At 41.3% G+C, this 17,016-nt stretch overlaps 1 protein-coding gene across 1 annotated transcript in view; it reads left to right on the forward strand.

The window, feature by feature from the left end:
- The first annotated feature begins 1,371 nt into the window (after positions 1-1,371).
- PLCZ1 (phospholipase C zeta 1) overlaps positions 1,372-17,016 on the forward strand; it is a 45,760-nt gene continuing 30,115 nt past the window's right edge. The window contains 5 exon segments of the mRNA XM_033163195.1: positions 1,372-1,492; positions 2,824-2,947; positions 7,102-7,333; positions 12,863-13,064; positions 15,153-15,297. Coding sequence (XP_033019086.1) covers positions 1,482-1,492; positions 2,824-2,947; positions 7,102-7,333; positions 12,863-13,064; positions 15,153-15,297 — 714 coding nt within the window. The 5' untranslated portion in view covers positions 1,372-1,481.

The following is a 17,016-nucleotide window of genomic DNA, read 5'->3' on the forward strand; positions in this document are numbered from 1 at the left end:
AGGTTGGAGGTTCCTTTGGGAAGGAGGGGGGAGCCACATATGCCATTTTTTCAGCGACCTTGGGAGCAAGGTGTGTCTGATATCATGTATAATAAAGAATACACCAATCAATGGATGATCTGCCCATCTCCATCCACTCAAATTGGGTACCTCAGTTGGTTAGAGCATGGTATGCTGATACAGTAATGCCAAAGTTTGACCCCCATGTGGGACAGCTGCGCATTCCTACATTGCAGGGGGTTGGACTAGAATATGATTCCAACTCTACAGTTCTATGAGGCTACGAAATGGAGTACCAGCCTTGAGTGTTTTTGTGTGTATTTTTCTCTCTGGCATGAAGTGACTTATGGGGCTGCAGAGGCCGAATGAGGGCGAGGCTGAAGGGGACTCTCCCCCTTTCTCTAACAAGGACTGACTGCTCCGAATAACAATGACAATTTTGAAGCGAGGTTCCCCAGTGACAAAGATTCTTCTCACCTGCCAGGCCCACCCAGCGCCATCATTTAATATCCTTTCGGCACTAGGTAAGGGGGAGGGGAAGTATTTCTTTCCCCCATTTGACGGGTGGCGATATTTTTTGCTACGTTGAGGTTTTCTTTTTCGCTTTATTTGGGTCTGTTTGGCGGGGTTACCGCACGGCTTTTATTGTGAGGTATTTTGTTTCTCATTCTCTCCGTTATGTTTCCCCGGATGGCTCTTTGCTCTTAAAACGAGTCGCTCGCAGGCCCCTTGCACTGGACGGGTAATTTTATTTACTTAATTTCCATAGCATAGCCTATTGTTCTCGTCAGGAGAAAGAGAAAGAGAAAGAGAGAGAGAGAGAGAGAGAGAGAGAGAGAGAGAATCCTTTTCCCGCGCTTAAAATAACGGCATTTTCTGAGAGAGAGCGAGAGAGCGGTTGGGCAAACGAGGATGACGCACTAAGAGAATTTTAATTTTGAGGGCGGCGGCGGGGGGGGGGGCGGAATAGGGTTGTTGGAGGGAAAAGATCCGCCAACCACGTGACGAGCGCTGACGGGAGAACCGTTGGCGTCGAACGGGGCCTCGTGACGCCACAAGAGCCCCGCGTGCCGACTAGGCGTTCGCCCGGCGCCGCACAGGCGCGCGCATCCTCCTCCTCCTCCTCCTCCTCCTCTCGGGTCCCCCTCGCGCCTGGCGCGCGCCGCGCCCGCTGGCCTCCTCCTCGTTTGCCTCCGCCCCTCGTTTCCCCTCCCCTCCCCCAATTCCCTTTTTTAACATTTCACTTCACTTTCTCCCCACCTACCCCCCCACCCCGCTCCCCTTCGTCTGCGCGGACGGAGGGAAGGGGAGCGTCACTTTGGGGGGGAGGGCGCGGGGTGGGGTGGGGGGGTTTGCCTGGAGCCCCTCGGACCCCTGGCTGGCCCAGGGGCTGGGGGGCGAAAACTATGCCGCGCCAGGAGCTGCTGGAACCACCCGAGCAAGCGAGGAGCAAGGGCAACAGGCCATGAGGAGCGACCACCATGGAAGCCAGATATCCTTCCTGGGCTGTTTTCATTCCCCAGCACCATTGGGGGAGAGTTAACGACGTTGTGTATTTCTAGCTATGCATACACCCACAGTCCTTGTGATTGCACATGCATATATGCATACCTATATGCACACACACACACACACACACAAACACACCCCAATTTCAGAATTGCACATGGCAGGGGGCAGGCTCACCCACTGCTAGAAAGTGCATCAGTAACTCAAGGCAAACCATTTCTGGTGAAAGGGCATGGGGCTTTTCCCAAGAAAGGAACATTGCAACCTGCTCAGCATACCGGAAAACCAATTGAACTGCTTTATGCCCGCCCCGCCCCCCCCCCCCATGAGACCACTCGTGCTCCCTGTTGCAGCAATGCTTCATTCACAGAAATACTGTTTTAAGTGGGTATCCATATACACATCCTGGAGCTGCTTCCCAACGCAAGGAAGCATGTGTGAAATTGTTAGGAAATTATGTGCTATTGACATGTAGCATTTGCAAGCACCATTCAGGATTTCCCTGCACCAAGAAGTTTGCAATATAAAGTCTGGAAGCTGATCTATCAGGGAGTCCTTATACACTATAGTGCTAAAGTTCTCCAGAAGGAAATGCGCCACCAATACAACCCCCAAAATGAATATCTGGGCACTTTGGAGGCAGTTTATCACTGCAGTACTACAGTATATGGCAGAAAGCCCTCTTGAATGCAATGGGTCATACTTTCGGAAACATTTGTGTAGGATTGCAGCCTATACAAATCTTTGTGTGTTGAGGTTTGGAAGTACCTGGTATATTGGACACTTAATACAGTCCCAGTGAAAAAAATTACATATATCACAGGAACCTTTTAATCTTTGCTTTTAATATTATTGCATCCTATCTTGTGTGTTACTATTAGCTCTCCCTTCATTTATTTTACTATAAAATTGTACTATATAATTTTGTACTGCTTTGTTTTGCCCTACAGTTGCAGCAATTTTCACAGTGCCTTGGATCATTCATAGATAACAAAAATAGCAGAAAAATGCATCTAAAACACTGGTTGAAATAACAAAACAATATTCTTAATCCCCCCCTTATAATCTAAGTGACTTGGTGCAGGAACTTGTGGGTTGTATCTAACTAAGGTGTATTTAGAGTAGACTACTGAAGTTAATGAATGTGTTAGTTGTGTCTATTAACCTCAATGGGTCTGCTATGAGTAGCACTAGCATTGGATAAAACTGCAATGGGAAGGATGGGATTGGGGATCCTTCACAATCTGGCTAAGGGAGAAAAATGATAAATGCTTAATAAAGACCGCTGATTTCCTTAACTAGTTTTCCATTTACGTGGTTTTTAAACGTCATCCATGACAAGTTTAGAAAAGGAAAGATTAATTTTGAAAGCACTTTGGAATTGCTTACTAAATTTGACATCCCCTTTGATTATGTGCATGTGAAATACATTTTTAAGGTGAGAAAACCTATATAACTGAATAGGATTGGAAGTACTATTAATCTGCAAATTGTTACTTTAAAATAAGGTTTTAAAGATGAATTTACTATATGTGAAATACCGAGCAGATTAGTTTGTCACTGAGTTCAATTATATTTGGAGACATTACTCTCTGTTCAGTATTGTAAAGTCTCTGTCGGGGACTGTGTCATTACTGTGTTCTGTACAGTGCTTTCTAGCACACTGTTGGAGTTACGTCATTACATATTAAACAGTACTAGCAGCAGCAGAGCGGAGTAGGAAAAAGCTTGTTGCAGAATAGACTTTTCCTCAAGCTAGCAATATTTGGTCATCACCTTCTGGCACATTGTGGTCATATTTTGCATTGGCCTTATACATTCAACACCTCAAAAGTCTAGCCTCTTTCATTCATATGGCATGTTATATGCTGAGCATGGCAACCAAAAGTGCCAAAGCTTCCCTCCCCACCCCCTGCTGTGTCCCCAATACTGAAGTTTGTAATACTGTATGGAGTTTCAATGGAACTTAAAAGTTTGGCCCTCATATGCAGCATTTTCCACACATTGCTTCTCTAGGACTTCCTGCTGGCCTGACAAAGATCATTCTCACAACAAGGAACGATATATTTTGGTCCTCATTTTATGTAAGATGTCAAGGAAATAAACACTATTTGATTTTTTAGAATACATCTGAAGGCAGCCCTGTTCAGGGAAGTTTTTAATGTTTGCTGTTTTATTGTGTTTTTAATATTCTGTTGAAAGCCACCCAGATTGTATTATTATTATTATTATTAGTCTCTGTCGGAGGTGCCCTTTTTCTCCTTTTCCTTTTAAATTTTAAGTTGCTTTTGACAGACTTATCTAATGTTACATAATTCCATGTTTATCCTGTTTCAGTATCCAACAGACTGTTACAAAAGTTACTGGTGGTTTAGCTAAATATAATTATATATACACATATATGTAACAATTATATGGCCATAATGAGTTATTTAAATATTGCTTTTAAAATATAAATATGTTTTTGTATAATCTGCAAATTTTGTCACTTAAATGAAACAGTTAAAATAAACTGCATATAAAAGGAGAAACTATTAACCTTATTATTCTCAAATGTATTTCCTCTTTTTCTTAAACCAAAACATTTTTTTAAAAAAATATTAAACATTTCCTCTCCAAGGGTAAGAACTCTTTATTTGTTGTATGAAATGAAGTAACATTTCGTGTGTGAAAAAATCAAAACAAGCTTGTATTTATTGCCTCTTGAGAGTTGGAAAGTTAAGATGCTTTTCAGCTGGATACATTTGTTGAAGAATTTAGTTACCTGGTTTTAATTTTATGAATGTGTAGCTTTTGTACAGAATGAATATTCTGTTGCTGCTTAATGCAGTGGCAATGCAAACCTATTTTACTGTGCAAAACAAGCTTTTTAAGTTCTCATGCGTATGTCAAAAAGCCATTAATTACATAGGAGAGAAACATGTTTTACAAATTTGAGGGACAATCCAGCCAATATTAGGTTGATAACAATAAATATTTAAGTATGTTTTTATCAGTCCCCATTGACACATACAGAATTTTAGTTAAAAATGCTTAGTTTTTACTGGATCATGCATGCCCTTACATTTTTGCTCCATATGTTATTCCCTGAAAATATTTGTGTGTTTTTTTCTGTTGCATTTCCCCCAGCCAATATCCAATCATCTCTTATGCTGCCTTTACCACCATCTTCATAGTCCCTGCTGCTGCTTTTCTCATCCAGGTGCTTTTTCTTTATATCTTCTTCAGTTACAGTGTTCACCCATTGGCATGATCCAGTCAAAGTTAAGCACCCTTAAAACACATGTGCATGTCCATAAAACAAGCTCATTGTAATAGCAACTTGGAAGTGCCTAACTATAAAATCAGAAATGACTTAAAGTGCCTGCTGAAATAAAAAGATATTTAAAAGGCGCTGGAAGTTCAGTGGGGAAGGGGCCTTTATGATCTCAGCATGAAGGGAGTTCCAGAAAATTGGACCCACAATACTGAATGAATATGAGCTGTGCATCCAAGCCATGGGGATTGGTAACAGTTACTCCCCCGAAGACCTCAATGATCGGGCAGGGCTGTAAGGAAGCTAGCAGTCCTTAACTACCCCTCTGGAAATTGTTCTAAATTAGATTTGGAAGGAGCAATCAGATAGCAAGTGTGCTACAAGCAATATGAAACAACAGTGGCAATTAGGAGTAAATTAAACCTAATGCATACCACCTAAAAACGAAAACAGACAACAGCATTTCATGCCTTGGGCAATCAAATAGAAGGGAAAGGATAGGAGCACATGGGCCTAAGATATGCCTTAAGGTGCTTAGGAGAAAATGTGTGTAGGAAGCAAATTAAACGAAATAAAATATGGGTCATTGCCCTCCAATGCTATTGTCAAATAGGAAACACTGCCTCTTAATTTATACAGGTTTTATGGGGCTACTGCCTCTTGGTGTGATCAAATCACATCATGGGAAGTGAGGGCAGATCTCACTAAGAACTGTCTGAAAGGCTACTACTTCAAACTCCAATATAATATCTCTGACTGGAAGTAGTCAGAAATACGTCGCTTAAAAATTATGACTGAAGCTTTATTTGTCAGAACCTTTTAAGAATTATGAATAAGTTCCAGACTTGGGCCATTTCACTTAATTCCTATTGAAATCGGTGGAAGTTAATTAATGACTTTCCCCCTCCATTTTAATATGAGAGGGGCATAAGTGAAATTCAGTAGGGCTTGCACCCAAGTAAGAAGAATTAGGATTACAACCTGACAGGCCATTTTAAATACAGAAAGCTGGTGGAACCTACCTTTATTCGAAACTGTTCATTTGCGGGGCTATGGTTGGCTGAGTCGGCCTAAGCCTTGCAAGAGGGAACGCAAGCATTCAAAATAGAATTTGATTTATACCACCCCTTTTGCCGACGCATATTCCGCTGGGTTGCCAGGTCATGTGGTTGAGCTGAACAGAGTTAGTCCCCACCCACCACTGCCCTGCCCCCAGAATGCCCATTTTTTTCAGGGCTTATACCAGCATACTATCCATTGGTTTCGTTTTAGTTAGCTGAGCAAAGCTGTGCCAGTATGAGGATGTTTCACTGGGGTATCTCTGGCTGAGTCAGAGGATGTGGGGCTTATGCTGTGCTGGGCATCCCAGCAGATCTTGGCTTTAGATTGCCCCTTAAATTAGTTTCACTCACATTAACCGACCCATATTTGAGTACTGTTGTTCAGAGAAATTATATTATCAATTAAACATGGCCAGATTGCAATTTTTTTTAGTAGTGTGCAGCTTTGCTGTAGTGTGTAGAATTAATGGCGTGTCTGTACAAGAGCATGTAATATTCCCTGTGGTTAACTGCAAATGATAATTTTGCACAATAGTATGCAGATATGTTCATTGGCTGTATCCACAAGTTGTAAGAGGAACATTAATAATGCAGAAAACCTGACGGAGCTTTAAAATTTATCAAACAGCTAATGGATAAAAGGGAGGCCTTTACTGCAACTTCACAAATGAAATTTACTAGCTCACGAGCATTTTTATTAGTATACTTGTTATAGCTGTGTTAGTCATATGTGGCTCAGAAAAGAAACCATAGTCAAGGTGTTATGCCTGGTGTTCTTATATACTACCTTGCATTTGATTATATCAGAGAAAAGCCTTTCCATGCAGAGAAATGCAAAGCAGCCCTTTCCCTACACAGCCCTTTTCTCTGTCTGATCCTGGTGTCCCATTCCACTGGTTCATAAGATTTGAAGAACTAAATGTGCAGGTTATTTAAGTGGAATGTGTACGTTTTGAAGACATCTCTCATCCTCAGTTGCTTTCATGTCCTCCTGCAAACATTTTGGAGATACCTGGCTGGCCACTGTTGGAAACAGAATGCTATACTAGGTGGGCCTTTTGTCTAATATAGCAGTACTTTTTAATGTTCGTTTTTAACATTATCACCATAAAAGAAATATATAGATACTTTAAAAAAATAACTAATTTTCTGCCTAAGAAGTACTGTATCTGATGGTTGCATGGAAGTGCCTGTCCTTACCTTGTTGCATTAATGATGTCATGCTGTGCATTTTTTTATGCATTATTCTTAACTCAGCCCCTCCCCTTTAAGCAGGCAAGTGATTCATTGAAGTCTGGAACTATTACTATAGAAGATTTTAGAGGAATTTATCGTACTATAGCACACAGGTGTGAAATCCATGATCTTTTCAAAACTCAGTCTCCGAACCACAAATTGCTCCCGCTTTCAAATCTAGTCCAGTTTCTTAGAAATGAACAGTTTCAGCCTGAAGTTGATGAAATGGTTGCTGCTCAACTCATTGCAAAGTTTGAGCCCATCGAAGAAGGTACACTGGATTTTTAAATATCTAATTTCATAATTGTTCTTACAATATTTTTAATAGCATTAATCACTGGTAGCTATTTTTTAATCTTTAAGTATGGTGCAATCTTATACATCTTTATTAGAAAATGAACAACTTAGTTCAGTGCATGGGAATGCAACATTGCGCTAAAGCTTGAAGTTGGATAGTGTCTGTTCTTGGGTACAATTACTGAAAGGTTCACAGAGTACCTTTGGAAAGTGGTACCTTCACAGAGTACCTTTGGATCATGGGAGCTGTAGTCCCAAAACATTTGGAGGGCCGAGTTTGCCTATGCCTGCTTTAGAGAGTTAAGTGAATGCTTTAAGCAGGTAGGCAATGAAATAGTAGGTGTAATCCAATGTTGGTAAATCTGAAATGATGTAAGCTAAGAAAAAAAAAGTATCCACACGTATGCTTACAAGGATTAGCAATCAAGAGAGTCATTGGAAACTGCATAAAATAGAATGCATGCTTGCATGTAAAATAATGGTGCGTCCACAGTTTGAGTACTCTACAAAGAATTAGTTGCCTGTGAAATAGTATTTAAAAGATAAATATTTTGTCTTCCTATTCATGGAATGTACAGGGTGTATTATAATAAACTTATAAAATTAAAAAATTAACAACAGTAAAGTAGTACACAATCTCAAATGACTATACAAAAGTAAGTATAAAACAGCACAAAATAAATCCAACAGCCCCCAAAATTGTAAAAACCATGCCAATTATAAGGTGAGTTAAACATATGGGAAGGTACGTAGAACCGTCTTCCCTAGAAGAGGCATCCCAACCCCTGCTAACACACTGTAGGTTAGGAAGAGATACAGAAGGAAACAACAAATGTGTTCATTTTTCCAATGAGAAAAGGCTAAAGGGATGTGAACCTTGCAGCATCAGAAAAATGCAGAGCCAGGCAAATATATCTTTGAAACAGGGTGCATATATTTACCTTTGGATACTGTGAGGACAAGAAGACACTTAATTTGTGATTGTAATCTGAGAAGTAAGGAACAAAGCGATTTCAGAAAGGATAGTCTGGTTCACTGGCTGTTAAGTAGGGCAGTCTGAGCCCATCCATCTTGAAACGTGGGTTCTCTGAAATAGCTTGATCAGCTAGAGGTAGAATGGGAAAGTATAGAAGTTTTTGAAATACAGGGTTGACATCTTCTGTTCAAACATTTTGTGTGAGAAGCACAGGAAAATTGGCTGGATGGATCATTTGCCCGACCCTCTCCAAATATTATTTGTCAGTAATGTCAGTGACTTCTTTAACCAAAAAATAATTTTGTTCTTTTTATGTAAAATTTTTGTTAGCTTCAGAGCCAGTTTACTATGCATTATGTGACAATCTATTCAGTTGTGGACAGTGTATTTTAAAAACTCCAATTTGGATAAAGTCCAGAAGTGATCAGAAAAGGGTTTTTTTTAAGAAAAGAAAAAGACAGAAGGAACATGTTACAGAAACAGGTCAAATTAGCCCAAGGAAAAGACAGCGCGGGGGGACGACGACGACGACGACAACCAGCAATATATTTCTGGATATTACATGGAAATGTTGCAAAAATGACAGAAATGAATTATTCACACTAGTCAGGATGGAAAGAGAAATAATGGTTATGGCCTCATTTCTTCAGCTGATGTAAAACATGAGAGAAGTGGAGTGCTGCACTTTAAGCAAAAACCTACTAAAGGGATTGAGATTGTGCCAGCTCAGTTGGCTGCTGTCCGCACAAAAATTGTAACAGCGCAACCTCAAAACCTTAATCTCAAAACTGCACCTTTATAATTTTCTGATTCTCTTCCATTTGACCCCCACCCTTCAGTTATCTGTTGATGTGAGCCACTAAGAATTCTCTCTCTTTTTTAAAAAAGTAATCTTTATTGGTTTTATTTACACACATTAAAGAATTCTCAGTCTCTGGGCTGCATCTTATATTATGATTTGTACTCTAGTGCACATGCCAAAGTACAATATGTGATCATTCAGACTTCTTCTTTTTTAAGTTACACATAAAGCATTGAACCCTACTTAAACTCAAATGGATTTAAAAGTTAACTCACAATCTTTACTAGAGATTCACTTCTCAAGGGGCAGATTTTATGTCTTTTTGGGAACAGCCCAATTATAACATATTTCCCAAAATCATTATTAAGTTATCAAATCAATAGGTTGTTATGTTGTTCTTCAGGAACTGTTGGTGACTCTTCCTGGTTATCAAGCCTTAAAAATTGCAGAATGAGATGCAGAGCCGATTATTTGCCTTTTAACCGCAGTCAGAATCGCAGTTGCAAATTACTCAGAAGAAAACAGCAACACAGCACCAACAATGCGGGAAGAAAGGGGAGGCTATTGTAAAGTGATAGTTTTATAGTTGATAGCAGGAGTCAGAAAACTTTTTGAGCAGGGGGCTGGTCCACTGTCCCTCAGACCTTGTGGGGGACCGGACTATATTTTGAAGGGGGGGGGAATGAACGAATTCCTATGTCCCACAAATAACCCAGAGATGCATTTTAAATAAAAGCACACATCCTACGCATGTAAAAACACCAGGCAGGCCCCACAAATAACCCAGAGATGCATTTTAAATAAAAGCACACATTCTACTCATGTAAAAACACGCTGATCCCAGACCATCCGTGGGCTGGATTTAGAAGGCGATTGGGCTGGATCCGGCCCCTGGCCTTAGTTTGCCTACCAATGGGATAGAGCGTCAACCAGTGAAACTGGCTTATTTTATCAATTTGAGACTGTAGGGCTACCTACACTTACCTGTGAGTAAGGGCTTATCCAAACTTACCTCTCCTCTATGCTTTCTAGGCATGGTTAGCACTTTAAAGCTCTGTGTCTGAGCACTTTTCCCCGCCCCATAGCTTTCCGCAAGAAAGGCCGCTCTTTATTGCTGAATTGGAGCAAACAGCGATCCATGGAAAACCTGAATTGACCTTCATTGAGCTCCAGCTTTAAAGAGAGTTTCTTTGTGGGGAAAGCTCAGACGAAAATAAGCTCACTCAGATTTGGAGTTTAAAAGCGCGGGCCTGTGCCTTGAAAGCTTGGGGCAAAAGATAAGCATGGCAGTGTGGATAAGCCCCAAGTCTCATTGAACTCAGTGGGACTTACATCTGAGTAGACATGGCTAGTATTGCAGTGTAAGCAAATCTAGGCAATGGGATGATAACTTTGTACAAAAATGCCATTATACCATGTAGTGCAAAATGTACAGATAAAGTAGTTGTTTGCTTTGTACATATCAGGCAGCTGTTTGTGCTACTTTTACCGGACACCTTCATTTGCCCTACCTGCAATAAAACATGTCTGTCTCCCATATTGGTGTCTAGAGCCACAGCAAGTGCTGTAACTCTCCAACGGTTTGACTTTACCCCCCATGGCACTCTCTTTCATTGTCTATCAAGATAGACATGCAGCATAATTCTTATTGGGAAGGCTGCCCACAAGGAGGGAAGACTTACCTCTTCACACCCCCACATCATGACATACAGACCCCGCCTCCTGGCAAGTAGGAGTCTTAGGAAAATAACCCCCATTGGCACTGGTTGGGATTCCCCTCCCCCCATATTTCAAGTTGCGTTGGGCAATAACCTCTGTCCCCGGTAAGAATTGGTCTTGCACTCATAATTATTCTAGGAAAATGCGTAGCTACATATTTGGTAGATATTAATTTTGCACCTGTCTTACTGGCCTCTAAGACCAGCAGTGCTTGAAAACAATACCGGGTTCCTACAACACAGTGGTGCTGGCAAGGACATGTTCCTGAAAGTTTGGAACAGTTTAGATGCATGTTTTGCTTTCAGCACTGGAGCAAGGGGATGGCTTCCCTTCTTACACGGCTTCTAAGAGCCTAACAGCCCAATCCTCTCCCACTTTGTAGTAAAGCAAAGAATTGGGTTGTTATTTAATTAGCTACAGCCTGCCTCTCCCAGGGGCTCAAATGCAAAACAGTCTTTCTCCTTGAAAAATATGGTTTCTCTCTTCCCAAAGGGCTTGCAGTCTAAGAAAGAGAGGCTTGGAAGTAATTGGGATCAAAGGGAAGAACAGAAGTAAAGATAAAATGTACTTTATGTAGAAATAAAAGATGGCTAAGCACTTCGCAACTCTGTGAACACCAAGCTGTCTCCTCCCTTTTGCACCTCTTAAAAGGTTCCAACTCTCTCCCCCACCCCACCACAAACACCCCCAGCCTCAAATGCAAATTTGAATACCAAACACAACAAAGACAAAACTTTTTACAACCCACAAAAAGTAGCTCAAATGTCCTTATATGATCCATGAGAATTGAACTTTTTGTATGGTTTAAAAGTATGGTCATAAATTTTATTATATATTTATTTATTAAATTTGTATACTGCCCTTCATCTGAAGATCTCAGGGCAGTTTGCAACATAAAACTCCCCCCCCCCAATTTTATTGTTTTATCTTTTTGTAATCCACTTTGAGGTGCCCCCCCCCCACAATCAAGCTAATGCTATTCTAGGCTGCATCAACAGAAGTATTGTATCTAGATCAAGGGAAGTAATAGTACTACTCCATTCTACCTTGGTCAGACCACACTTGGAATACTGTGTCTTTTTTTTGCTGCTGCTGCACCACACTGAGTTGAGTCAATGAGTCAAATATAAGATAGAGGATGTCTGTTTTCTAGCAGTACATATGAAAAGGATCCTGGGATCTTAGGGAACCATGAGCGTAACGTGAGTCAACAGGTGTTGCTGTGGAATCCTGCTGAGAGTTATATAGAGATTAAAATTTCCGCATGGTACCATCTCGGTGTATAACTAACTGTGAGGGAATAATATTTTATAGAAAAACAAGATAGAAATAGGATTAAGCACTTTAAAGCCTCAGGATGCCACAGAGAGTTTCTAGGCATGTAAGGAGTGTTCTGCCCCACCTAAAACGCCTTGAAATCACAGCGGTCTTCTGCAATATTCCAGTATATACCCTTGCACTTTTAACATAGCCACACTGCCAACTGGGGTTGACTGCAAAGACCATATGCCCGTGTTTATTTGTTACGCATGCATGCAGTGTATATGCATGGATTAATGGCAAAGTACATTCTCTCAGTCAACCCTAAAACTGGCTGCTGCACTGTGTACCAATTGGATTTACCAAATGCTCTTCAAAAGCAGCCCCATGTATTACACATTACAGTAGTTATCCTGGATAATGGTGAGCAAAATCATACCTCTCCAATATTGTTTTGAGATAACTTGCTGCATGGAGTCAAATCAGACTTGGGTGGACCCTTCATATGCTGGACCACTTTTCGTCAGCCCCAGCCAGCAAGTCTAGTCGTCAAGGGTGGTGCAAGTTGGGAGTTCAACAATATCTGCAGGGCCACAGATTCTTCATCCCTGAAATGAGAGCAAAAGCCTCACACGCTCCATCTCACATCAACATATTTAGTCTGAAATGGTTTGAAATTTTGCTTAATTCTGTAAGGAACCATGGTAGAGATGTAATTATTTTCCCTGTAACATTCTGGCTTTCAGCAAAGAGAAATTCACAGATGACATTTGAAGGATTTCTAAGATACATGACATCTGAGGAATGCGTGGTGTTTAAATCTGAGCACAAAACCGTTTACCAGGATATGACCCGTCCACTATGTGAATACTTTATTTCATCCTCGCACAACACCTACCTCATATCTGACCAACTAATAGGGCCAAGTCACCTGTGGGGTTATGCAAGGTATTTGTGCCCATTTTAAAATAGTAGCTTATAAAGTAGAATAAGTAGTTCAGAGAAGCAGCGTCTCCTGATTTCCCGCCTCTTACTTACAAAACCCTATTTTGAAATGTAAGAGACAATTATGGCCCACTCAGAAGCACAAACGGAAAATCAAGTGCCCCCCATCTCCCCACCCCACCCCGTGAATGTACAATGAAACTGGGTGTCTTTAACAGAGTTTGATAAGTTTCACTATGTGGCAATGGGATGGTTTTGGGGACTATAACATTAATGGCTGCTCTTTGGGACTGTATGGTGATTCAGTCGTGATTTCCCATTTGTGGAATGCCCCCCCCTTAGTGAGGTGCATCTGCCTCCCTCATTATTGATTTTCAGGAGAAATATAAAAACATTCCTGTTTACCCATGTCATTTGATGGCTAAAAGACACTGCTCCTGAGATTGCTAGTTGAGAATGTTTTTAAACTTTTATTTTTAAAGAATGTTTTAAAATTGCCTTCAGTTTTTGGATTTTAAAAAAATCATTGCGTGTGTTTGCTGCCTTGGGCTCTTTCAGGAAGAAAGGCATGATGGAAATCAGATCATACATACATACATACATACAGGGCCGGCGCATCCATTTAGGCGAACTAGGCAATTGCCTAGGGCGCCAAAATGGAGGGGGCACTGGCCAGGCTTGGGCGGGGGTGCGGGACGAGCTAGCAGCAGCTTCTCCGCTGCAGCGGAGAGGTGCTGCTTGCCCCCTACACCACCCCCTGGCTCCCGCTAAAGCAGGCTTGGGCGGGGGGCGGGGCAGGCGAGTAGCGGCTTCTCTGCTACAGCGGAGAAACTGCTGCTTGCCTCTCCACCCCCTACCTCCCGCTAAAGCAGGTTTTGGCAGGGGGCGGGGTGGCACCAGAAGATTGGACTCGCCTAGGGCGCCAGAAGCCCTAGCACTGGTCCTGCATACGTACATACATAACATGTTCTTCCAACTAGGCCTCTACGTGGGTATTGGCAGGAGGGCAAGCTAGTTGTAGGAGATCAGAATCCCAGCCAGCTCCCTATGTAATGAGTATGAGAAAATGGATGTAGGGGTGGGTAAATCTTGTCAATTTTGGTTTCTCAGTTTCTCATTTTGCCAATCTTAATATCAATTCTCCACATTTCCACATCAGTTTGTGTGTGTGTTTAAGAAGTCCTCATGAAAAATCACTAGCATTTTAATACATATCTCTCCTATGGCACACATTTTTGTATGCAGTTTTGCCTAATAAACATTTTTTTGCAGGCAATTTCTTCTTATACAACACATTTTAGTATGTTGCATTCACTAATATACTCACTGATACACACTTTCCCCTGATATTTTTGCTTTCCATTTGATTGGAGAGTTGCACCACAAGGGTTGGAGTGTGAATTAGGTGGATTCGAATTTAAATGCAAAGCGCATCAGATTTCTTCCCCGTTCTTAACTGGATGCAAAGATGCTCAGAGCAGCAAACCAGGGATGTTGTTGCAACCATTGCCTGGCCCCAGTTGTGAGCTTTCATAGTTGGGCAGCCTAAGGGTTGCCTCTAGCTCTGCTTTCTCTGAAAAGCTGCCGTGAGTCAAATGGATCCATGTCCTATCCTTCAGGTGATGGTTCCTTTGGGGCTGTCCACTAGATGCAGAGCAGGAGTTGGAGTTGTAGGGTAGCTTTATTCACAGTGTAAGGTTCTTAGGAAGAGTCAAAGTTAGAGGAGGACAAAGCAGATACCAGCAATGCTGTGGAATATAGATGCTGTGAAAAAAATGCATGCATGAGGAGTACCCATCTCCCAGTAAGCAGCTGTATGGAAGCACCCTTTGTTAGAGAGAAGGGTGCTAGCCAAATCTACCTGGGGTGCTATTTTGCATTTGTAGAGATTTATTCCTTTATTTATTACATTACATATATTCAACTTTTCCTCCAAGGAGCTCAGGTTGAGGCACCTGGCTCTCCCACTCTCCATATTATACTCACACCAACCCTCTTCCTTCCTTCCTTCCTTCCTTCCTTCCTTCCTTCCTTCCTTTCTTTCTTTCTTTCTTTCTTTCTTTCTTTCTTTCTTTCTTTCTTTCTTTCTAGTGCTCTAATGAAAGGATGCCGCTGCTTAGAAATTGACTGCTGGGATGGACCAAACAATGACCCTGTTGTTTATCATGGACATACATTAACAAGCAAAATTAGCTTTAAGACCGTCATCCAGGTGATCAGCAAGTATGCCTTTTTGGTAGGTACATGTGCGACAAATGCGGGGGTTTAACAGCGCACAATGACCAAGGCGCTTTCAGAGTTTTGGCCGTAGACAGTGTATGTGATGGTGTCCTACCCATGGAACTTCGCCCAAGAATGTTTGCCCGGCACTGTGCAGAGCTATAGGTGAAAAAAATCCATATTTTCCCAAGCTCTTTCTTATGGATGGTAATTATTTATTGCTGCTTCTGATTGTTTTCTGAGTTTTATTTTATCTTTATACTGCTCTCTTACTATTGTTAATAGTTTTTTTTTTTAATGAAGCTGATAATTGCATCCACCATAGTTGGGGAACTAGATGTTGTTGAATTCCAGTTCCAATCATCCCTGACCATGGCTGGGACTAATGGGAGACAGAGTCCAACAACACCTGGAGAGCTACTGGTTCCCCATCTCTGCAATACACTTTTGCATATGATTGAAGTCTCCCTGAGCTCAGTGGGACTTCCTTCTGAGTAGGCATTCAGAGCATTGCACTGTAAATATGCTAATGATATTTGCTTTTTGAATTTTAGCAAATGAAAGGTGGTGTAGAAATGTCTTAAAATTAACAATGTTAAGAAATAGTGCATTTCAGGTTTTGCTGTTTTGGCCATGTATGCTGTGGGTGTGTAGGCGAATGAAAATGAATTAGAGAATTCTAAGCATTGGAAAGGGGCCTAAAGGTAATTTGGCCCATTCCTTAACCATCCCCACAAGTTGAAACAAGTTGCAACAGTTAGAAAGCAGGGACACAGTGCAGAGGTCACCACAGGGCAAAAAGCCAGTATGCCAGTAGCCTTCTGGCATTTGTTGAACATGTGTGGACATAAACTGCAGGAGGTGTGTGTGTGTTGGGGGGGGGGGGCTTGTGTGTGTTTTTGGTCATATCTGCCCCCATCATCTGCACCACCTTTTCCAGTCTTGACTTTCCCACTTAATATAGTAAGGTCTGAAGAGGGATTTTCCGCATGCTTAGCTGAGACAAGAAGTGGATAGAGAAAGGGCACTCTCTAATAAACACTAAAACTCAGGGGTGTCCAATGAAGCTGAATGCTGGAAGACTCAGTACAGGCAGAATGAGGTACTTCTTCACTCTCATTGCTCCTAGTAAACCTGTGAAATTCACTCCCACAACAAATAGTGCCAGTCTGTCAAATGTATTTGTGAAAAACTATTGGCCATTCAAAAAACAGAAAACAAACAAACAGCAAATAGTACACTTTAACAACACATGTTGTACAATGAAATTTTGCTTGATTGGCTGGGTTGCTAATGCAAACGTAGAAACCTTATTGTGTCATGAATTTATCCTCATCCATCAACAAATGACAGGTTTTCTCCCTATTATTCAAAAAAGGAAACTCTGAAGAATTTTTTTTAAAAAACTAACCCTAGAAGAATTTAACAGGGAGCAATACAGTACATATTGAACAATATTTCCAACTCTCCTTGGCCACAGTACACAAACATTAGATTTGCAGGTATGCTGGTATATCTCCCACCTAAATATGTTGTGGGTATAGTTTGAAATCTCAAAGCTGTGCATACCTCCCTCAATGCATCAACCTGTAATTCAAAAAATAAACTGGAAGACCTTGATTAGATTACCCTGAATAAATTGGGGAGAATTACATATTTGGAGATGAGATCTACAGTAGCTAAAAGAAGGTCCCACTCTTTAACTTCACTTATAATAGTTTGCAAATATAGGGGT

This window comes from Lacerta agilis, chromosome 10, assembly GCF_009819535.1.
Source record: "Lacerta agilis isolate rLacAgi1 chromosome 10, rLacAgi1.pri, whole genome shotgun sequence".
Classification (NCBI taxonomy): domain Eukaryota; kingdom Metazoa; phylum Chordata; class Lepidosauria; order Squamata; family Lacertidae; genus Lacerta; species Lacerta agilis.